Source organism: Triturus cristatus, chromosome 1_2 (genome assembly GCF_964204655.1).
Source record: "Triturus cristatus chromosome 1_2, aTriCri1.1, whole genome shotgun sequence".
Lineage (NCBI taxonomy): Eukaryota > Metazoa > Chordata > Amphibia > Caudata > Salamandridae > Triturus > Triturus cristatus.
In genome coordinates this window covers 520,788,734-520,812,912 of record NC_140580.1, presented here as the reverse complement: position 1 = coordinate 520,812,912, position 24,179 = coordinate 520,788,734, and the positions used below count along the sequence as shown (strand labels likewise).

Genomic DNA, 24,179 nt, shown 5'->3' with positions numbered 1-24,179 from the left:
AGCGTGTTACCCCGGTTTTAAGTTTAATTCGCTGGAACAGACCTTCCTCCAGAAGAGGAAGAGCTGGGTGGTAGACCAAGGGCATCAGCGGGGAATAAAGGAGTGGCGCACCCATGAGTCTCGCCAAAACACTCCAAGCATGCGCCGTAGCCTGAACAGGATTGCGATCAGCCCGGGTCAATGGGACCTCCGCGAGAGCCATGCCTTCCAGCGGGATCGGGTCCGCCAACCAGTGCTCCACAGCTACCTGTGGCATGTAAGGGGTGGGGCGATACCAATAATACGCATAGTGTGCTTGAGCACAGTTGTAGTAGAGTTCAAAGTCCGGGATATCAAGACCCCCCTGTACGTACGGGCGCGTAAGCACAGACCATTTGAGCCGCGGTTTCCTTCCCCCCCACACCAGCCGAATGAGTTAAGTCCTCAGAGCCCTGAAGAAATAGCCCCCCGGATGAAACGGTATATTGAGGAATAAATAGAGTAGTTTGGGGAGTATAACCATTTTGATGAGTGAAACACGGCCCGCCATGGTCAGCGGCAAGGTCAGCCATCTAACTATACTTGTGCGTATACACTCCAGAGTCTTGCCATAGTTCATACGCATCACCTCCTGTCGATCCCTGGAGATCCACACCCCCAGATACTTCACCTCAGTGTCGCGCCACTCCAACGGGAAGTCGAGTGGGAATCTGTCGACACCCTCCGTTAGGGGAAAGACCGCAGATTTGCCCCAATTGATGTGTATACCCGAGTACAACGAGAACCGGACGAGCTCTCTGAGTATGGGGTTCAAGTGTACAGCGACACCAAGATTTGCCTCTGTTGACAGCGCAAAGAAGCCGCCAGGTAGTTTTGCCGGAGCCGGGACGCCAGGGGTTCTATTGCCAAGGCGAAGAGGAGCGGTGATAGCGGGCACCCCTGCCGAGTACCTCTAGTGACCAGGAACGGCTCAGAGACACGCCCGTTAATAAGAACCCTCGCCATGGGGCGGTGATACAGGATTTGGATCCATCTGGAGAAAGCTATGGGCATACCCATGTTACGCAGAATCAAATGGAGATGGTCCCACTCGACCGAGTCGAACGCTTTGGTGGCGTCCAAGAACACCGCCACCAACGCGAGAGAGGGATCAGCATTATTTAGGATCGAGAACAGGGTCCGAAGATTGTGAGAGGTAGAGCTGCCGGGGACGAACCCCGACTGATCCGGCAGAATTAAGTCTCCAATCAGGAGGTTAACCCGGTTCGCAAGAACCTTGGCCAGAATCTTCACGTCACTGTTGAGGAGAGAAAGGGGCCGGTAGGAGTCGCAGGAATCCGGAGGCTTCCCGGGTTTAAGGAGCGAGACTATAAGGGTCTCTGACATACTGGGTGGCAACGAGCCGGTTTCATTCGCCTCCTCGAACACCTCGCGCAATACCGCCGCCAGCGGGTCAATAAAGGTTTTGTAGTAGTCGATAGGGAAGCCGTCCAGGCCCGGCGCCTTCCCCGATGACGTCTGCATTATGGCTTCCTTGATTTCAGCCAGGCCGATAGGGGCTGCCAAGAGTTCCCGCTGGGCATTGGATAACCACCCGAGAGTGAGCTCCGAGAGATAGTCGGACATCTCCAACGGCGACTCCCGTCTGGAGGTGTACAGGTCCGAATAGTGTGTGACAAAGGAAGAGAGTATAGAGGGCGTATCTCGGCATATGGAGCCATCCGGGGCCCTGACCTCTAGTATGTGATTAGAGCCCTGCGGAGGGCGAATCACCCCCGCTAGGAACCTGCCGGGTCGCTCCCCTTCCCCATATGCACGCGCCATGAAGTGCTTCCCCCTAAAGTGAACTTCTCTCTCCGCAGTGCGCTTGTACTCCGAGAGCTTCGTGCGGTATTCTAGCTGCGCTCCGGGGTCCTCCAGGAAATTCGCAGCAGTCTCCAGCGCCCTCAGATCCCGCTCCAGAGAAGTCAGAGTAGCGCGAAGATAGCGCAGTACCCCTGATCCCTTCGAGATGCACACCCCTCGCATCGTGACCTTGAAGGCCTCCCAAACCGTCGCAACGCTATCCACCGACCCCTTGTTGCGGTCTATGAAGTCCATGATCTCCTGGGACATTTCATGCTGGAAAAGGTCATCCCGAAGGATGTTAGGCTGCATGCGCCACGGGAGCGGTGCGCCTACCAGCCCCGTCCTGGCTAGAGTGATCAGTACCGGTGCGTGATCTGAAAAAGTACGAGGCAAGTGTCGCGCTGTAAGCAGCGCGGACCCCAAGCCCCTAGAAAGCAGTATATAATCCAACCGAGCCCATGTGGAATGTGGCGCCGACCAGTGCGTGCCCTCCCGCGCCGCCGGATGCATCCACCGCCAAGCATCTATCAGTAAGTGGTGGGTCAGAAGGTCAGAGATATATGCCTGCGAGCGGGGATGATGTGGGGTATCTGCACTGGAGCGGTCAAGAGAAGGATTCAAAGTGACATTGAGATCTCCACCCCAGAGCAAATGAGTGGATCCCACCCCCAGTATAACTTCCCATAGGGAGATAAAGTGTGCGGGTTCGTCCAAGTTAGGCCCATAGGAGGACACGATAGTGATCGTGGCGTTGCCCATGCGACCCCACGCAACACAGAAACGGCTCTCTGCATCAGTTTTTTCCCCCAGGGGCACAAAGGGGGTGTGCTTTTTGACCAGGATGGCCGTTCCCCTTGAATAGGTGGAGTACGAGGAGAATAGGCTATAAGCCGCCCAGCGGGACGCAAATGAAGGTGTGCCACGGGGGTCCATATGCGTTTCCTGCAGCAGCGCTATATGTATGTGATGGCGATCGAGATACCCCAGGACTTGGCGGCGCTTACGCGGGTCACCCAACCCCCGCACATTCCAAGCCAGGACATTCACTCTACTATGCGGGTCGCGCAGCGCAGTATCCTCATCCTGTACCATCACACAGACTGGCGCCTAGTGCCCAATTGCGGATCATCACTCAGCCATGGCCAACCTCTCAGGTGCCCACCCACCGCTAGACCAACTAGGCGGCGTACTACCGATTCCAAGCACCGCCACATGCATCGCCAAACCATCAACTCCAATGTATATATGCGATTGGTCCAATAGATCAGTGTAATGCTGTATTCACGGTCCCTCCCCCCACCCGCTCCATCCGACTCACCCAACTCGTCAGAAACAAACTTACCAACCAACAATCCCCACAACAACCCGCCCTCCCCGCACCCCTCCCCCACCCACCACGACAGCCCAATCCTGCCGGGAACCATACCCCCCGCAACCCTCCCATCAAACAAAGCCATTTTCATGGGGTACTCCCTCTTTGGGTAACGCCAGTGAGCTGGACCTACCCTCCCCTATCCGATATTTCACCCACTATATCGCCGCCGCTGAGAACAGGGAGCGAGAGTGGGATGGGAGGGGGAGTGCCAAGGCAAACAGCATCTACTACGTCCATGCCAGCACCTCCGGAATAACAGTTGGCGACATGAGTGGGGCCCTCGGTCTCCATGCTCTCCCCCAACCTCCCCAGAGTCAGACGGTAGACAATGTGCTGGAAAAGTATTCTCGTTCAGTCCAACAGTCCGGCTCGTGAAGTCCACCAGGCCACTCCCACAGCCAGAAAGAAGCGTAAGCAAAGTGGAAAAAGGGGGAGGCAAGGGAGAGCAGCAAAGAGAGAGAAAGTGAGGAGTGAGAGGGAAGAAGAGGAGAGAAGACAAAAGAGAAAATTATGGCATCATGACGTAATACTCATCAGTCCGGAGCCGCCGTCGGGGACCGAGACCCAGACCTCGCCCTGGGACTGCGCCTTGGAGACGCGGAGGGCCCTCGGTCTCTGAGGAAGTCCTCCACCTGTTGCGGGTTACCGAAGAAGTGGACTTTGCCGCGGTGACTGATCTTGAGCTTAGCGGGGTAAAGCATTGAGTATGGGATGTCCCGTTGTTGCAGCTTTTTCTTTACTCCCAAAAACTTGCGACGTGCCTCCTGCACCAGTTGGGTGAAGTCCGGGTAGAACGAGAGCGTAGTGTTTTCGTGCTGGATAGGTTGCTGCTCTCGCGCCAGGCGCAGCAGAGTGTCCCGGTCTCTGTAGTTAAGGAACTTGATGATCACCGGGCGTGGCGGAGCTCCCGGGACCGGCCGGGGACCCAAGGATCTGTGGGCCTGTTCCACCACCAGCTGAGGCGAAAAGGCGTCACGTCCACATTTATCCGTCAGTAGGCGCTCTATGAATTCTTCCATACGACCACCGCCACTGGATTCCGCCAGGCCAACCAGGCGAACGTTATTCCTCCGGGAGCGCGCCTCCAAGTCTTCGTTCTTCTCCGCTATGACTTTGAGTAGGCGATCCATCTGCGAGAGTTTAGTTGCGTTAGACCCGGCCCCATCTTCCAACTCCGAGATACGACCCTCCGCCTCCTTGAGTCGTTCGCCATGCCCGTCCAGTCGCTGCACCACCGCGTCCAGCCTGGTATTCATAGTGTCGATCTTCGCGTCAATGGAGGTCAAACTCCGCTGCATGCCCACGAGCAAGGATTTCCAGTCCAGATCCTCCTCGTCACCGGGACCCGTCTCCGCCCCTTCAGTATTCTGGGCACGTGTTTTTTTGCCCCCCTTCGCGGGGTTGAAGTGTAGCGTTATTTGTTTCGTGTCCGTCTTGCCCATAGTGGCAGCAGTCAATGGGGCCAGTATCCACAGGGAGGGAGCAGGGCAATGCACGTTAATTAGCGCCGGAGCCTGGGTAGGTCTTCAGATCGTACTCTCCGCGTCCCTCACCCACTACATCAGGGGATCGCCACCGAGTGATCTGTTCTGACCCTCAGTTGGGAGGGGTCGCAACTTCTCCCGCGCCTCCCCAGTCACCTCAAAAGCAGCCACAAACCTGTCAGTTCAGCTGCAGGGGCAGGAAAGCACTCCCTACGGGCAGGGTTGTGGCGTCTCACCCCGGCAAGGAGACAGACCTCGAGAGCGACCAGCCCGGGGCACCACTCCAGGATCCAGCGCACATACGACTCCGCACCAGCAGGAGCAGGGGGGGGGGGAATCGCCGTCCGCCACCGCAGTCCAAATCCGGATAGGCTAGGGGCCACACGAGGGGCAACACAGCGCAGGCCGCAGTCCAACAGCCGCACCAGAGCCACGCGGAGCCAGCGCGACCGCGACCTCCAAGGCCTCACCGGCTCCGACTGCAGCCTCACTCTCAGCAGCCCGTGAAGGTCGATCCCGCTGCCCACGAGGCGCCGCCCCCGCTCCGCACCAGCACCGGTCCGTCCGGTAACGTCGTCCCGCTCACCAGACTGCACAGGACCGCAGCAGCATCGGCATACGGCAGCAGGTCAACGGCCCAGCAGGCTCCGAGGATCCCCGGCCCAGATTGACGCTAGTATCCGCCACGGCGCTCCGCCCCTCTCAACGGGTCCTTCCCCGCGGGTCTGAAGGAGCCGATTTCTCTGCCTCCTGGCCGCCGTCCCCCACGAAACTAGCACAGGGTGGGCTCAGAGGGTCCCCACATTCGCCGAGGTGGTCATCTCTGCATTTGCTGGCCAGAAGGATGGGATTAACGGATCGTTGTTCGCCTGGCCGGCTGGAGCCTCACAGAAGTGCGGCCATGTCGGTCCAGCGCCACCTAGCGCCCCCATATATTTTTGATCAAGATTGTATGTGGTTATAGTATGTCTTCTATCTCTATGAACTCAATTGAGTATTTCTGTAGGAATTGGAACGTGTCAAATCAACTTGATAAAGGCATCGCCGAAACGCTTTGTTTGTGTGCACAATAAATATTGTGTATAATCCGCTGGTGTGCCTCTTGGTCTTTGCTGGAACCCCTGCATCGTACTTCTAATTTGATTTATAGACGGCTGCTGCCGACGTCGCTGGCATCAGCATCGACAGGCTGTGGATCGGTGTTCTGCAGCAAAACCCGGAAGCAAAATATATATATATATAATCACAATTATAACTAGCATTCGTATTATATGACAATTTACGTAAGACATCTCTTATTTTGTAGAGCCACACAGCCTGCAGACGTCCTGGAGCCCGAAGTGATGAGGCACAGTGGGGAGTAATGCGCCTGCTTTCTCTCGTATTGCATACATACACTTTTCCCAGCTTGTAGCATGGACCCTCATACTTAGTGCATGTGTAATTGTTGGGAATGATGAGAGGCGGAAAGAGCATCGCTTAAGTTGGATCCTGTGCAAACCTCACAAAAGATACCTTTGTAAATGTAAGTTTCTCCAGACTTTTCTCTCGCTGTATGAAAAAGGGAATAGTTCTCCAGGTGTTAAGGTGCAAAGTACAAGGGGTTACTTCTGGATCACCCTAACTTCAAAAGGCACAATGACAAATATGTTAACTTGGTGGATGTTTATTGCTCTTCTTCCAGCTCTCAGAGTGAAGAGACAAAGGCTATGCTGCTCAAGTTATAAGTCACTGGGACAGACACGGACTTGTGATATCCAACTGAGGTTAAGCGAAGAAAGGAATGTATGCTTCAAGGATCACATCAACATCAAGCTTCTGACACTTGCAGTTTGGCAACTATCTTTAAAGTAAAGGTCAATTTTCAGCTCCCATTAAATCTTTAGCAGCAACGTGGCACTGACATTCTAATTGCCCACAGAAAGAATTTGGCATATCTCCTCTTCTGAGAGTGATTTGGGTTGGCACAATCTCAGTCCACAGAATTAAGGATGCTTTAAGGCGTAGTCTCATCATTGAAGCTAGGTACAAGTAATTGATAAAAAATAAAAGTAAGAAAGTATTTTGTGGTACAAGGAAGATGATTTACTTTCATAAGCTGTGTATGCACAATCTTGCTTAATTCTCCTGTAACTGCTTCTCTGCAAACATCTACAAATGGGGGTACTAGTTATTTGGGGTCAGAGTTGTAACCCATATCAATGTGATTTTGGGCACGTTTCTCGGCATTATCTGATGGGTTAACCTGCTGCTCTTTCCCTGCTGTTTAGGTTACGCCTACTAGACAGCTCCTGTGCAGTCTGTTGCAAGACATTTTGTTTGCTTACCGTAAAATTAGAGCCGTCCATTGCTTACCATTGGTAATCTTCATTGTCACTTTCAATTACTTGCTTCTTGTTCATCAGCAGGGAGTGATTTTCTTCCTATTAATATGTTTATCCCACCATCCCACCCCTGGAGCATGGGTGCATTATTGTATCCTTCCATTCAGTGCTTAATTTGCAAACCAATAAGTGCTGGGGCTCTCGTCGGGAGGCCACTGCAGCTTGCACCACACATTGCCCCTGCCAGCTGGCAATGACAGTACAAACACAGCCACTAACCATCACACACAGCTGTTGTTATGCTAATAGCTAAATTAGCCAGACAGCGCTGCCATGTGGCAGGCTGTCATAAGTCCTGGTGCTGGCAATTAGGTGCCGGTGCTGAGCACAGGAAACCACCAGCTCAAATTAAGCACAGCTTCCACTACTCACTTCTTCAAGTAAATTTTTGTTAACACTCAATAAGAATGCATGTCTTTTCCTGTTGTCTCCCGCGTTTGCTTCTCTTTCCCCCCTGCCGCGCTCTGATTTTTTCTTTGACACGTGTGCTCCTCCCTTCACTCCCTGTTGCCTTCTCGTCCATGTGCTTTCTACCCGCCATCTTCAAATTACTGTCTTTTTCCCATTTGCTAACACCTCCCGTGTTACTTCCCTGACCCAGTGCCCCGTCCATTTTGCATCTACCCCCACCTGCCCCCATGTTGTAAAAATTACTCATTCATATAAATCTTGGCCCAAGGAAGTAGGGGCCTTCACAGGCAAGCGATCCGACCGTCTGCCCTATTTACAGTGGGCGGTCAGGTGGCCTTTGTTTTTTTTAACAGTTCGTCACTGTCCAGAGAGTGAAACTAGTAGAACGTTGTATCCACACTATGGGAGAGAACTCCCATGGCGTGAGCACCATTCATTTTATTTTTAAAAAAAACAACTTCCGCTTGTTTTTGAAAAATAGAAAACTTGCAAAAAGTTTGACAACAGACTGTCAAGTTTGACATTGCCGTTCATCAAACCTTTCCTACATTGACAGGAACCTCCATCACTACAGCTCCTGTCTATGTATAGCGTGGTCTGCTGGCCCCATGGCCCCACGACCAACTCAAAATTTGACAGGCAGAGGTCCCTCAGGATTGCAGAGATAAAGTTTCCTTAACAACCAATGACTTACTTCTGTCCACCAAATTTAAAATCAGGCGCGAAGCATGGCTGATATTGGATAGGAACAAGTTAGTAGTCAATTAAAAGCATGAAAAAGGCTGGTCATTTGACGTAATTCTTCCCTTGCTTGTTTGACAAACACAATTCTTTACAAACTAGTATAGGTGTAACCAAGAGAAATGGAGCCAACGATGCATGTTCGAGACATCAAGCAATGCAACAGCGTTTCTATTATATAGTGCAACTCCTGAACCATTAATCTCCCTTCTTGTAAGCTATTTTTGGCTTTACACCAGCCGTCCTCGAACAATTCATCATTTTTGTCCCCAAAACATCAGGCAGGATAAAGGCGGACGTTACCCGGGAGACCTTTTTTAAGGGCAAGAGGGATCACTGTTATGTTTTAATGAGATGTTCCTTACTTAGGCAAGCGAGCTACCACAGCAAGTGAAGGCACCTGTTGTGAACTTTATATAAAGACTGCCCACAACACTGACTGAATGAGCAATAGAGTGAAATGGACTGGGGTAACCTTTTGACAGAATGGTAATTACACCTAAAATCACAAAATATTTTAAACAAAAATTTAGAACTGTTTTGTCGAATATGTTGACAATTAGAGCACATGAGATGCGTATCCAAGAACAACAGGTTACATAGAAACCACGTGGGGCTTTTGATGGCGTGTGGAACAGTTTCTACTCAAACAAATGAATGTGCCAATGGCTGGTCTGATAGGGAGAGGGAGAGATGCACCCGAGCTTCAGGAAATACACTTTCAACTATGCAAGTGACGGAGATACAAGTAGTGAAACCCGAGGAGCTCACTTTTACCAAAACACTTTGAGTTAGTGCTATAGGAATGTGGTCGCAGTTTATTTTTAGTTGGCATTTGTTTGCACAAAGAATCTTTCCGCGAACAATGGTTTGTTCTTCAAGTACTAGAGTTTCCCTATCCTCTAAGGGGGTACTTCCTGGGACTTCGTCCAAGCACTTACGATCAAGAGCATTAACCAACCATTTAATGCCGTTAATTGATTCCACTCTAAAGAAAGATGTCAGCGAGCACGTGTCAAAAGAGAACACAATGGAGGCATCTGAAGTTCAGCCCGGAGCGCCCAGGATGCTAAGCTGCAAAGTTATCAAACAGGAACCATTATCTGTTAACAGTTCCGAGTCTTCCGTCTATGCAAGCAAGCAATACAGAGCGTACAACTATAATGACCTCCTGATTATGTAAAGAAGACGGACGACTTCCTACACAAAAACTCTACCCTTATGCAGCCCCACTTCCGATGACTGCTGAGCAAAGGTACTACTTCCGGCTGAACTAATACCCAAGTAGGACCCATCCCTAAAGTCACTATAACAGATAACGTACAGCTACCATACTGCATCTACCGCCACAAACTTGATTCAACAGTCCAGCATGGAGCTCCAACGCAGCATACTGGAGCCATATACAAGCACTGGCAAAGCCAACAGGTCTCGTCTTTGGGACCACTTGCCTTTGTCAATGGTTTTTAGCCCTGCTGTACAGCATCCACGATGCAGCGCAGCATGGCCACACAAAAAAATGACAAGTCAAATATAAAGATGATGTTGACGATTTTTTTTTTTTTACTAATTTCAATAGGTAAATTAAAAAATATATATAAATAGCACAAAAGCATTTTTCTCAAGTGAGGATTGGGAAGCAACACGGAGGGCTTGGCGTGGGTACTAAATAGATGGCATGGGTTAGGATGAGTAGCAATAGCCGAGAGAGTATGAGGGCATGGATTGGGGGCAAGCAACATGGAGGACTGGGGTGGGGAGATAACGCAATGGGTGAAAAAGGAACATGGAGTCGTTGGAGAGAAGTACACGATGATAAAGCAAAGGGGGAAATACAGAGGTGCAAGCATACACTGGAGGGGGTGGAGTGGAGAGCACGGGTGATAGAGAGCAACACGGAGCGCAGGGGGACAAAAGTACACAAGGAGACAGCTGAAAAGCACATGCAGTCCCAAGGTGTTCTTAGCCCAAAAGAAAACAACTCTGCTTGACGAGCAAGTAGTGCAAGCATTGAAGCAAGTCAATTAAAAAAGATAGTAAAGTAGCTATGCTTCATGGGAGGGACAAATAGAAGACTGACAAGCTGGGGTACTAACAAGAAGAAAGCAAATGAGTGACAGGAAAGCCAACCAATGGTAAGCAATTTGCAGGCTGTTGAAAAGGACAGAGCATGTGCTGTTTAGTAGGCTAAAATCAACAAAATAAATAAAAAGAGGTACATACTTCAGGGGTGTAAATGTATTTTATGGAGAAGTCAATGGGATTTAACAATGTAATAGAAGATTTGGGGTTAATCAAGAAAAAGAGTTGAGAAATTCAGAAAAAAAGCATGGTATATGTTTCTCTAGCGATGCCAAACTCAGCATAGTGACCACACATCATAGTAGGGCAGGGCATTTACTGCATTTTGTAAAGGGTGATATTCCATCCATTTCATCGCAGAGTCGGAATCACGAAAATAAAACACACTGCATGAATCAAAGAAAAATCAAGAAGCTTAATTCTTGCTTTGGGTGAAATTTTTGTATTCTGCAAAAAAAAAAACATCAGTCTGGCCATACCTCACAAGGATACATATTTAAATAGCTATATTACATTTCTACGTGGCCCAAACAAGTCTTTCAGCGGGTGCATACACTCCTCAGCTCTCTTCTTAATTTAACTTTTAGGTTTGTGGCACAGCCGGGGGGAGTCATTGTGGTCCCAGGCACCTGCCGGCAGTATCTATGTACTGATCCGATTGCCTTGCTTGTATCTCGTAAAAAGAACTTGAACAACCTTCACTTCTTTGGCGAGTGGTGTGCGGCCCATGTCAGGGCTGCGATGTTCTTGATGACTATCGAAAATAGCGTTTAAAAAAATCTAATTCTCGGTACTCCCCCAATATGCTGCATGAAAAAAGTAATTTCCTGCAAAAATCTTTGCAATGTTCGTTTGCAATGCCAGCCAAAAACGAATTGTACGTTTTTGGTTAAAAAAAAAACATTAAATCACCAAGGAAACGCTTATAAACCCACTTCATTACAAAAACTAATCGATGCTGGACAAAAACAAACACTTTCTTTTCTTTCTTTAAAAATGCGAATTGGTTCTTTGAAACAATTCATCTGTCCTGGATTACAACAGGTTTGTTAAACAAATTGTGTGGGGGTTGGGGCGGTTTATTTAAGAACCCTTCAGCTGCCTGTCGCCCTCGGCCACTAACGGGCCTGGCGTCAGCTCTGCGCCGACTTCCTCCCGCGAAAACCTCAACGGAAGCGGATTAACCACAGCTCCTTCTTGGAGCTGCGCTCGCGCATGCCAAGGTACCGCACACTGGTCATAAAAGGGAAGACGCACAAAGCCCCATGAATTGCATGTAGACGTTGTGTGAGAGGCACATTGAGCGGAATCTTGACCCAATGAATGAATTCAGCATCTGCACTGAGTTAGGGTGACCAGAATTTTAAAGCAAACAAGCATTGGCATAGCCAATAGGTCTCGCCTTTGGGACCTTATAAGTGTTTATCCATGCAACAGTTGCATAACTAAATACTTATAAGGTCCCAAAAGTGAGACCTATTGGCTATGCAAAGCGGCCCTGCGGCCACGAAAGTGAAAGTAATCGCGGTAAAGCGCGGCGCGCGTGCCCGCGCACATGCACTGTAGCTCTAGGCTGGCCTGGTAGCACTTTTTGGAGCCCTCTCAACAAGTCTCGCCAGACCAGCGCATGCGCTGGGTCAGGCGAGACCTAAAACAAGCATTGGCATAGCCAATAGGTCTCGCCTTTGGGACCTTATTAGTGTTTAGCCATGCAACAGTTGCATAACTAAATACTTATAAGGTCCCAAAAGCTAGACCTATTGGCTATGTCAAGCATGCGCTGGGTCAGGCGAGACCTAAAAACGGGACATTTCACAAAAATAGAAGAAGGACTATCATTTTACGCCAAGCGAGCGCACAGAATGACAGCGCTCCTCCGCAGAGAATGACAAAACAGGCAGTAAGAACATTCATAAGATGCTATTTTTAAACCCAGTAGCTTGCCTGTGAATTAAATTGCTTTCTTGGAACAACTGCTAACTATCCCCGCTTTGTAAAACATAAAAAAACACCTCCCCCCGTTTTTAGTCGACCCTCTTCAAAAACCGGGACGTGAGCTAAATTTCTCGAAATCTGCCCGGACAGCTGGTGAAAAACGGGGACCGTCCTGGCAAATCCGGGTCGCCTGGTCACCCTACACTGAGTGAGCCGATGTCAATGCTTGGGGCCTGAGGCTAGACAGCTGCACCCGTGGTCTGGACTCCCAGATGTCTGAGGTCAGTGGGGGTGTGTTTTTATGTTTGCAGGAAGAGGAAAGAACCTTAGGAGACAGTCCACGGACTTTAGAGCGGCTTACAAGAGAAAGGACCATAGCAGAAAGTTCTAGTGGGTCACTTTTGGTCGCCATTCTTAATTCAGTCCGGCGACTACAAAGTGACCACAAAAAACAAACTAGACAGGCATATTGTGGTGAGACTTCCAGCCCTACTTGTATCGTGAATCTATAGCTACCATCAACTTGATACCTGGTAATGGTAATAAGGGGCTGCTGTATGGTGGGATCCATGCCAGAAATAGGCAGAAGAAACGGAGGAAGAGGTGGAAGGAGACTTATTTCCTCTTATGGGAAGTAAGCAGAAGCAATGTGGTAGCGAAGGCTGGCTTCCAGATAGTCAGGTCACTAGACGTGATCCAGTGCTTGGAGTACCAGGGATTATTAACCAGGCTCGATAAACTAAGGTGAGAAGCTTTTGGAATAGGAAGAGACCGTAACAATCCTGTAATGGAGAGTTGAGGAACGGGATTCACAACGGGGGAGACAAACACAAACTGGAAAAAATGGACATGCAAATTTGTTCCATTATGAAGGAGAAAAGGGGCCAGAGCGCCCACGCAGAACATGTAGAATCCTGGACAAACCTCCACTAGAGCAATGCCTTGGGATTACTAATCAGTTTGGAAGGAAATTGAGCATTGGCGTAGAGTGCCATGGGCCCTAATATAAGCATGGAACCACCTCCACAGCATTAACATGTTGAGTAGCACAAACCACGATAATTAGGGTGCAGAGAAACCCTCACAGCCTTCAGACCAGGTGCTACGGCACCTGCTGTACTACTGATAGCTAAGCCACTCTGCCGATATTAACTGCACTTCATTGCTCCTTGGATCCCCGAGGTCCACTAATAAAGGAGACCCATTCTACATCGCCGATGAGCAAACCAGATGGAAAAGAATTCAAGGGGAACACCTTTCAGATAAGAGTTACTGACATGTAAGAGGGAATGCATTTAATTACAGCTAAATATGAACAAGATCTGAAGTTTGAGCATTAGAGAACCCAGCTTTTTCTGGAGCTACCCTCTGTGACCATGAAAAGAAAGCAGAGACTTCATGTAACCATAAAACATTTTAAATGGAAAGAAGCGTAGAGGGGACTTCTGCAACTGAACAAACAGTTAAAAGCAAAGAGGAAATTTCCTTTTGTGCCAGAAAGTGTGTACCCTTCTTGAATTCGGAGGAATGTGGAAAGGTTAGACTCTAGTGTCCCATGACCACCAGTGTGAAACTCCTATTCCTAAAGATGCAACCAGGAGAATGCTTAGACAGAGGTATGAGTAACAGGCTGTAGAACAGTCAGACATTTTAATTGATATCAATATTTCTTCCTAATAGCCGATGGAGCTTGAAAGCAGATGGAGCTGAAATGAAATAGTTACATTTCCGCCCCAACACAAGCTGTAGATTGGACCCATAGGAGTACCTTGGATGCTTCTTAACTTCAGTGATAATGATTTGGAAACATGAACTTCTTAGGGCATCTAATGAAGTGGTTCCCCTATGGTATTTGCAGTAAAACATATTACACCCGTCGAACCTTACTGCTGTCAGTGTTACCGCTGGTGACGGGAGCCAGGTGAAAGGATTGGAATACACGTTACTGCCTTATACATAATCCACAAAAAGATGTGTCATGGGTTATTGCAACACAAGATGCACACTTTCTGTCAAAGTCTGTTATTGGCAGTGGATGAGATAAAACCCAATATCAGTGTATTGGATTTTACTTTGTGGTAGCCATGCAATATGTTAATTGTGATAATGGTGTTATGGCTGGCGGCAGGCATCCACCCATTGGGAACTGGTCTGAGATTGAAACACTTGATCTCATGTGGTGCACCAAACAGCACAAAATAGTAATGTCTTTGGGTGACCGCTAATTTTATATGGTTCCATCCAGAGAAAGAGGGTCGGGACAACTTGTAAATATGACAAGCTGGTCAAACTATCCTTTCTTGCGCAGAAATCATGCATCTGATCCAGAATGCCTATATTGATAGACTATATGCCCACGAATTACGGGTGTTCTAGGTCCTTTCACTACTTTGCATATTACCTCTCTGTCTTCCAGTGCTAGACAACGACCTCCTGATTGATGCTCCACCCGCCAAGAATGAGATTATTTACTTCTCTCGTCCACTGCTTCTTGGCTTTTCTTGTTCCTTGGCAGACTATTCTTCTCTTGATCAGTGCCTAGAAATTCACGTTTACTTTGACAACAAAATAAGACTCAACTCTCATCATCTTGGCACGACCTTTCCCAACTACAACCCATTCAATTTGTGAAAAATCATCCACTTCTAAACTTCAAATATGCCAAAACGCGGGCAAATAAAAGTATTATCAGAAAATGTGACGGTTTCAAAAGCCTACTTGGACTTAGCAATGTTCATTCCAGCATCCTGCAAAATGCTCAAATTTGACACCTTCACCCTGTTCAATAGGACGCTCAACCTCCACCTTCACGATCTCCTACATGAAGCCAGCAAGGTGACGGACCTTTCTCAGCAGGCTCTGGCTATAGCTCCTAATACCGCTCCTGAAATTGGTATATGGTGTATGGCATCCTGTAACAGAAGATGATCAATGCAGAGACCTCCATCTGTTAAACTTCCTGCTGGCCCAGTCAATTGCAAACCCTTCACAGTCATTACGTCTCCAAACCCCAATGCGCCACAGGAGGTTTAGATCAGTCTCGAAGTCATTCGACTTCTCTTACCTTGAGTGGAGACCTTGATCTACAAACCACACCGACTTTATCAGACTTCAGAAATCCCGTCTTAGCTGTCACATGGAACTGGCATACTTTGTACAAGAGTTACTCTCTATGCCTGACTGATTAATGACAGATGTCACCATTACTAGTAAGGTCTGATGTCCCTCTACGTCACTCTACCTACCACTCACTGGTTTCAGATTGTCACCCGTGGTTCAGTTCTCATCTACTGCCTGACATCACAAATGATTAAACACACATGCAGATACTCAACCAACCTCTTGTTTTGGGTACACTTGACAATGACACAGCTGTAGTTCTTGAAGGTTGCATATAATTTACCTTAACATTCTTCTCAAGGGGTTTATTTTGTATTATTGCCACGGTAATGATAGTTAGTATTGCCAGAATAAATAGAAATCCCAGGATGATGAACACATTCTTTTGGCATGACTTCTTCTGTTTGGTACCTGTAATGACAGGGAAAAATAAGAATATTTTAGTAGCAGTACTCGAGATAGGAGAAAAGCAGGAATTCATGACGCTAGCATAAAACAGGACACAAGCAAACCCCGAATGCTGCAAGATCAGTATTGGTGCATCAAAACAAAAAATGTACAGTACCACCAAAAACCACAAACCCATTCTAAGGTCTTATTTATTGGGGTCTTGTTTATTCGTGAAATTGTTTTGTGATTCAGCTGCTTGTTGTGTTCCACTACCTTTGTAGCAAAGATACTTCCTCAAGTGAACCTACAGTCAATGTGGATGGAGATGGGTTGTTCACGCATGCCAGACCTTCAAGAGGCTAGGTGGGATCCTGTAATAATTGCTGTAGGAGCCAATTGATGAAGGCAAGGTTTGTTTAGTTACTCAGTAGGTTTGGAGAGAAGACCTCCTTAAACAGGCTTTTCCTCAAGGCTATTCTGAAGGTGACAGGCAACTACTCTGATAGATGTGCCTATGCTTCTTACTCTTGGATCTTATGTAGTTAATCAACACTGCGATGACCACTCAGAGGTTGTGTCCTCGGGTGTATGGTGGCGGATTAGTTCTTTTGTGGACAGTGCAATGGATTTTTAGAGAACATTTACTTCACTGAAACTTTCAGTCCTAGGCCACTTTTTAACCATTGGAGCCTCTAACAATGCCATTTTATTTTGTGCATATGTAAATGCGGTGGCACTCAGCTCCTAGGGGCATCAGAGTATTTGACAGGGATTTTTTGTTGTAGTAAGAGCGCATGGAATATGAGAGGCAGTACTAGAATATCACTGGGCGTAGACAGAGTAAAGATTACAGAAAACTGGATCTGATGGAATGCATGAAAAATCTAATTGGTATAATAATAATTTGAATACTACAAGTTATTTGCAAGCTGACATTGCACATATTAGCAAAGTTTGTGTTGCATTATATAATTTAGCATATTTAAAATGTTAGGTGCACAAGGATATAATTGGTTGCCTAATACTGAATGGGTCTGTTCAAAATATAAAACTAAGATTGAAATGCAAGTCTCCAATGTCAGTAACTTAACCACTAGATTCCACCACTTCCCATAAATTCTTCCATGAACCGGCCAAGGCATGGTAAATTATCTTCCAAGATACATCTGAAGAAATGGGTAGACCCTTCTAAGTATCATGGGTTGATAGTTCATGTGAGAAGTTGGCCTGATATGTAGTGCTCACTATTCTAGTGATCACTGTGTATCATTCCAAACGACCCTTATTGATGATTGGTTGTAAGTCAACCTTTTAGACCAGCTATCCTAGTAGCGTGGATACGAGCAGTCTTAGGCTAAACTCTAGAGGGCGTGTTAAGCCAGCTGTTCACCATCACATATACCCCTTGAACACCAAGTGAAAGGACACCACACAAGTTGTTATGAAAATAAAAGGATATTTATTTATAACAAGACTACCCTGGCTCTTTATGAGTCAGGGAGCTAAGCACACTACAAAACTCTTAGGAAAATACTTCAGTTGCACAATTTAAACAAATGCCCGAGGGGCACGAGAAACCATCTACACTAACAGTGAAATGCGAATGGTTAGAGTCTGGAGGTACTGATTCCGGAGTGATCCGATCAGTGGGACTAAACGAAAAAGGAACTGGACACTTGTAGAGCGAACCTGCGATGGAGCACCGAGATGCTCGAGTTACCTAGCCCGGAGGCTGCGGCTGCGTGAAGTTCGGCAAGATGTCGGGAGTCCTCGTGTAGTCTCAGGAGCCTGAAAGAAGAAGTTGCTGGCAGGCGACCAGTGACGATGTTCAGAGTGATCCAAGCCTGGACCGGTGATGAAGGAAACCTGAAAGCAGAGGGGACTCAGTTCTCAACCGCTAGCCAGCGATCGTGTGGGTACCCGGAGGGTACTGGCTGAAGTCACCTCGACCAGGTGAGTGGGTGACGTCGGACTCAGCTGTTCCTCGGACCAGGAGGCGCGGCGGCGACCAGGATGGAGGGCGAGCTGTCCCACGAAGGTGTCTGCTGTCGATGATGCTGGGCCCAGGAAGGGGCAGCGGATCTTGGCAGTGGCAACCCAAGCGGGGGAGTCAAGATGGCGTCGGGAGTGGACCAGGAGGGTCCGGGGTACTCCTCTGTTGAAGGGGAGCAAGAGCCAGTTTGGAGCAACCAGACTAGTGATGAAACAACCGTGGTGCGTCGTGAAGAGGGCCACAAGCCGGTCGGCAAGTGGTCGGACAACGCGGTGAACAGCAAGGAGCGGAAGGGCCCCCACGCAGATCTCGGGGATGCTGGGGAGGCAGGCTTCGATGCTGGAGCTGCTCAGGGTTAGGGCTTCTCAAACCCTAGGTGCACTCACTCGAGGGTCCCTCGGTGGGCGTGCTAGATAAGCGTCGTGCAGGTTCTGAAGATAGCCGGTCCCGCAGGTCTCGTCACACCTACGACTCTCAGCTGGGCTGATGAGGTAGGTAAAAGGTCAGAGATGGCAGGGAACTCGGGTCTCGTCGAGCTGGGCAGTCTTGATCCGTAGGAGAGACTTACAGCAAACCGCAAGCGCTTAGATGGTGCCTGCTGGTGCAGGGTGGCTACTCCTTAGCCACAAGGGAGAGTCTTCAGAAATAGTCAAGAGTTCCTTTCGTGGAAAGTGGTTCGTGATTCGGAGTTATCCGATTATCTGATTATCCAATTTGGGAAGGGGACGCGCTCCTACCTTTATTCTAAGAAAAGGGGCTGGCCCGTGACTAGGTTCTACCTATGGGTGGAGCCAGGAGGGGGGTGGTTACACCCCTATCCTTTGTCCGGCTTCGCGCCAGCTCAGGGGCTGGTGTGCCCCCGAAACTGGTTTGAGCCGGGCTATGCACAGTGAGCACCGGGGTGCCACTGGCAATCACCTTCCTTTCAGCCCTGCCTACCTGGGATACACAAACCCTGTCTGGGACGGTGCTAACACCGCCCTCGACAGGAAACCCTTTGTCCAAGCTCCCCTTGCTGGAAGGTCCCCCAGCAGCGGGAGGTCAGACTTGTGTCTGGTGGCAGCATCCATTTTGTGATGCTGAGGCTTGAGTCAACTTTAACCGGGGTTCAAGGTTACTTCCATGTCGTGTCCCTCTAAAAGGGGGGAATGCCAACCCCGTCACCAGGACTGGCGAGGGGTTCGTATTCCCATTCGTATGACACCTTACTCGACATGTGTAGGTGATGTGAGGCCAAAGTTAGCAAATAACCGCAAGGATTATAAGGCATTAAAAGTAGTTGGCCCGCGTCACCATGGAACGGCTATTAGGACTTGGTTCCGCAAGCCGTCGACGGGCTCAGCTCGCGCCAGACCACCGTCCCACATGATTCCCTGCACTCTGCCTTCAGGATTGATAAGGCCTGCTATAGGAGTGACTGATAGGAATCCATGTGTCCATTTTAGGGTTTAGGTGTAGGAATACTACACCTACAGCAACGGATGATTACACCACGTGGCCCCAGCTGTCGTGCAGCCAGTTGTGTCAGATTTGGGCGGCCATTCCAGGGGTGGCATAATACATGCTTCAGCCCCGGGTAGGCCCTGGGTACACCGATGCCCTGGATACCTGTGGTATGCTGAGACAGGGACTGACAAGGCGGCCCAGTTCCAATTAGTGGATGCACCTAATGTACATGTGTGTTAATTTCGAGAGAGAACAGCTAGGCTGTGGGTCTGATTGGCAGGCCCACAGCCGGAGAAAGTCGTAAACCAATGAAGCAAAAGCAAAAAATCTGGGTGATCATAGGATTGCAGACCCTACTCTCCTACATGACCCCCCCCCAAACTTTGGAACAATAAGCTAACCTTGACCAGGTGAGTCTTCTTGCTCTAAGTGGAAATACCTGGAGAGCCCATCTGCATTGCCATGATCAGTGCCAGGTCTATGCTCCACTGTGAAGTCCATCCCCTGTAGGGAAATGGACCACCTAAGTAGTTTGGGGTTTTCACCCTTCATTTGATTTAGCCACAAGAGGGGCTTATGGTCGGTCTGAATCTTGAAGTGAGTGCCAAACAAGTATGGCCTCAACTTCTTCAGGGCCCAAACCACAGCAAAGGCCTCCCTCTCAATAGCTGACCAATTCTTCTCTCTGGGGGTCAGCCTCCTGCTAATAAAAGCTATGGGCTGGTCATGACCATCAAAATTCAGTTGCGATAGAACAGCTCCCACACCCAGCTCCGAAGCGTCTGTTTGGACAATGAATGGTTTGGAGTAGTCTGGACTCTTTAGGATAGGTGCTGTGCACATGGCCTGCTTTAGGTCATCGAATGCCTTCTGACAGCTTGCTGTCCACTGAACTTTTTTTGGCATCTTTTTACTTGTCAGGTCGTTTAGCGGGGTCACAATGGATCCATAATTTCTGACAAATTTCCGGTAATAACCAGTCAGGCCCAAGAAAGCTCGAACCTGAGTCTGGGTGGTTGGAGGAGCCCAGTCCTGGATGGCCTGTATTTTGCTCTCCAATGGTTGAACCTGGCCTCCACCTACAAGGTGGCCCAGGTATACAACCTGTGTCTGCCCTATCTGGCACTTGGTGGCCTTGATAGTGAGGCCTGCCTTCTGCAGGGCCTCTAACACTTTCCTCAGGTGGACCAGGTGATCCTCCCAGGTGGAGCTAAAGACAGCGATATCGTCCAGATACGCCGCACAGAAGTCGTCCAACCCAGTGAGAACTCGATTCACCGGCCTTTGGAAGGTGGCAGGTGCATTTTTCAAACCAAAGGGCATTACCACGAACTGATAATGCCCACCCGGGGTAGAAAATGCTGTTTTGGGCTTGGCCTCCTCAGCTAACCTGATTTGCCAATACCCAGCTGTCAGGTCAAACGTACTTAAGTAGTTGGCCGAGGCCAACCGGTCGATAAGTTCGTCTGCTCTTGGTATCGGGTGGGCGTCAGTCTTAGTGACCGCATTGAGACCTCTGTAGTCCACGCAAAACCTCATCTCTTTCTTACCGCCCTGGGTGTGAGGTTTCGGCACGAGCACTACGGGACTAGCCCAGGGGCTGTCCGAGGGTTCAATGACTCCCAGCTCCAACATTTTCTGCACCTCTGTCTTGATGCAGTCTCTGACATGATCAGGTTGCCGATAGATTTTACTCTTGACGGGCAGACTGTCCCCAGTGTCGACCTCGTGGGTACACCACTTGGTCTGACTGGGTGTCAGAGAGAACGTATGTCGAAAGGATTGAAGAACCTGTTTACAATCCTCTTGTTGATGTCCAGAGAGGCTGCCACAAAAGACAACACCATCTACTGATCCATCGTCAGGGTTCTGAGAGAGCAGGTCTGGGAGAGGGTCACTCTCCTCCTCCTGTCCCTCATCTGTGGCCATGAGCAAGCCCATGCCCTCCCTGTCGACATATGCCTTGAGCCTGTTTACATGGAGCACCCTGTGGGGGCTCCGGGGAGTTCCCAGGTCTACCAAGTAGGTGACCTCTCCCTTTTGCTCAATGATCGTGTGGGGCCCAGACCATTTGTCTTTGAGTGCTGCTGGGGCCACTGGCTCCAGCACCCACACCTTCTGTCCAGGCTGGTACACAGTCAGAACAGCCTTTTGGTCGTGCCAAGCTTTCTGTAATTCTTGGCTCGCCTCAAGGTTTTTAGACGCCTTTTCCATGTACTCCGCCATCCGCGAGCGGAGACCGAGCACATAGTCCACAATGTTTGATGCCGGCTTTCTGAGAGGTCTCTCCCATCCTTCCTTTACCAAACAAAGGGGTCCCCTTACAGGATGTCCGAACAGAAGCTCAAAAGGGCTGTAGCCAACCCCCTTCTGCGGGACCTCTCTGTAGGCGAACAAGAGGCAGGGTATCAGGACATCCCATCTCCGCCGAAGCTTTTCAGGTAGTCCGTGAATCATCCCTTTTAGGGTCCTGTTGAATCTCTCAACAAGCCCATTGCATTGTGGGTGATAGGGTGTGGTGAACTTGTAGTTGACACCACATTCCTTCCACATAGCAGTCAGATATCCCGACATGAAGTTTGCACCTCTGTCTGAGACGACCTCCTTAGGGAAGCCCACTCTGGAGAACACTCCGAGTAGGGCCCGTGCCACCACAGGTGCTGTAGTGGTCCTAAGGGGAATAGCTTCAGGATACCTGGTGGCGTGGTCCACCACCACCAGTATAAACTTGTGCCCTGATGCTGTCTGGGGTTCCATTGGTCCGACAATGTCGATCCCCACTCGTTCAAAGGGTACCCCCACCACTGGTAGTGGTATGAGGGGGGCCTTTGTCGTGCCACCTGACTTACCACTGGCTTGGCAAGTGACACAGGAGCGGCAAAACTCCTTCGTATCTTCGGACATGTGGGGCCAGTGAAAGTGTGGAACAATTCTGTCCCAAGTCTTATTCTGGCCTAAGTGACCTGCAAGGGGAATCTCGTGGGCCAAGGTGAGAAGGAAACCTCTCAGAGACAAGGGGATGACCAGCCTCCTGGTCGCACCAGGTTTGGGGTCTCTTGCCTCGGAGTACAGGAGTCCATCGTCCCAGTACACTTTGTGGGTACCTGTGGCGTTCCCTGCAGCCTCAGCAGCGGCCTGCTGTCTGAGGGGTTCAAGTGAGGGGCAGTCTAACTGTGCCTTCCCCAGGTCTTCCCTGGAGGGTCCCCCTGAGCCCAGAAACTCAACCTGACCAGGTTCAAGCTCTTGCGGCTCAGTTTCCCTCAGTTCTTTAAGGTCAGCCTCCTCGGAGACTTGATCCACGACCTGGGGCAAGGGGGAAGGCGAAGCCTTACCCTTACTGCTCCTTTTCTTGGAAGGTGTCTGGTCCGTTCTTCCAGGATCCAGCACCTGTTCAGTGGGGCATCTTTTGGCCTGTGACCTGGTCACAGCAAGGACATGTGCTGGCAAGCCTAACATCTCCATGTGAGTCCTCTGCTCCACTTCTGACCATTGTGACGTTTCCAAATCATTGCCCAACAGACATTCTACGGGGAGGTCTGAGCTAACCACAACCTTTTTCGGGCCACTTACCCCTCCCCAGGAGAAATCAACAACTGCCATACTGTGATTGGTAGTGACGTTGCTGGCATTGGTCACTAGGTAGCTGGTACCTAGCATGATCTGTCCAGGGTCCACGAAGTTAGGCGTCACCATGGTGACACTGGCACACGTGTCCCTGTAGGCCTGAGCCACTCTTCCATTTATCAAAGGTGTCTGTCTGTATTTGCCCAAAGTATTGGGACTGGCATCAGGGGACATATCCATATCCCCTGTACAGACAAGGACGGCCTGAGTGAGCGTGCCGACTAAGTCGTCACTCCCCTCGGTTCCCAAGGTTAACCCAACTAATGCCTTGGGAGGCGCACTACCACTGCTGACTGTACTAGGGGGTGCAGGTGCCTTAGGGGCTGCAGTGGTAGGAGTTTGCCCTCCTTTCTTGGTGCACTCACTAAACCAGTGAGTCTTACTTTTACAGTATTGGCACCACCTTTTTGACTGGCCTTCTTGAGTCTTCTTCTTCTGTGAAACCTGACCCCCACCCTCTTTGGTTTGTTGGGGACCTGTCGAAGACTTCTGGTCATTTTGTTCGTTCTTGTTACCCTTTTGGTCTGCTTTCTTCTGACCACCCTGGTTCTGATTCTGGTTCTGCTTGACCCTTGTTCTGACCCATCTGTCTGCCTTCTTTCCCAATTCTTGGGGAGAGGTCAGATCCGAGTCGACAAGGTGCTGATGCAACAATTGGTTCTGACAGTTGTTTAAAATCTGTTCTCGCATGATAAGATTGTACAATCCTGTGTAATCAGTAACCTTGCTACCCAGCAACCAGCCTTCCAAAGCCTTAGTGGCACAATCGACAAAGTCAGCCCAATCCTGAGACTGAATTTTCTGGGTGTCCCGGAACAGCACCCGGTACTGTTCCGTGGTTAAGCCGAACCCATCAATCAGTGTGTTCTTCAGGACTTGGTAGTTGTTAGCATCCTCAGCTCTTGTAGTGAGGAGCTTGTCCCTTCCTTTACCTTCAAAGGAAAGCCACAGTATAGCTGCCCACTGACTTGGGGGGACGCACTGGACAGTGCAGGCCCTCTCCAAGGCAGTTATCCACTTGTGGATGTCGTCCCCTTGTTTAAAGGGGGGCACTATTTTACTCAGGTGTCTAGTGTCTATACCCCTGTCTTTCTCTCTATTGAGAATGCTGCCACCAGTGGGATCTAACCCACTTAATTTCTGCTCTCGGGCCAAGGCAAGTCTTTCTTTGGCGAGGGCAAGTTCTTCCCGCTCGATCCTCAGATTGACCTCCCGCATCTTCGCTTCATGCTCCCTCCTCTGAGGGGAACTCATTCCTCTCTGAGAAGATGCCCGAGAGACATGTGTATGAACCGATCTGCCAGAGCCTCTGGAGAGAGACCTAGCTCGTCCGTTCCCAAGGTTAAGCCTGCTTGAGCGTGGGCCCG

General features: G+C 49.5%; 1 protein-coding gene across 2 annotated transcripts in view; it reads right to left on the bottom strand.

Moving 5' to 3' along the window:
- Positions 1-24,179, bottom strand: part of ENTPD1 (ectonucleoside triphosphate diphosphohydrolase 1) — a 248,134-nt gene that overhangs the window by 108,257 nt on the left and 115,698 nt on the right. For both annotated transcript variants that reach the window (XM_085606279.1, XM_085606278.1), the window contains exon 2: positions 15,643-15,770. In XM_085606279.1, coding sequence (XP_085462405.1) covers positions 15,643-15,770 — 128 coding nt within the window. The remainder of the gene's footprint in view (positions 1-15,642; positions 15,771-24,179) is intronic.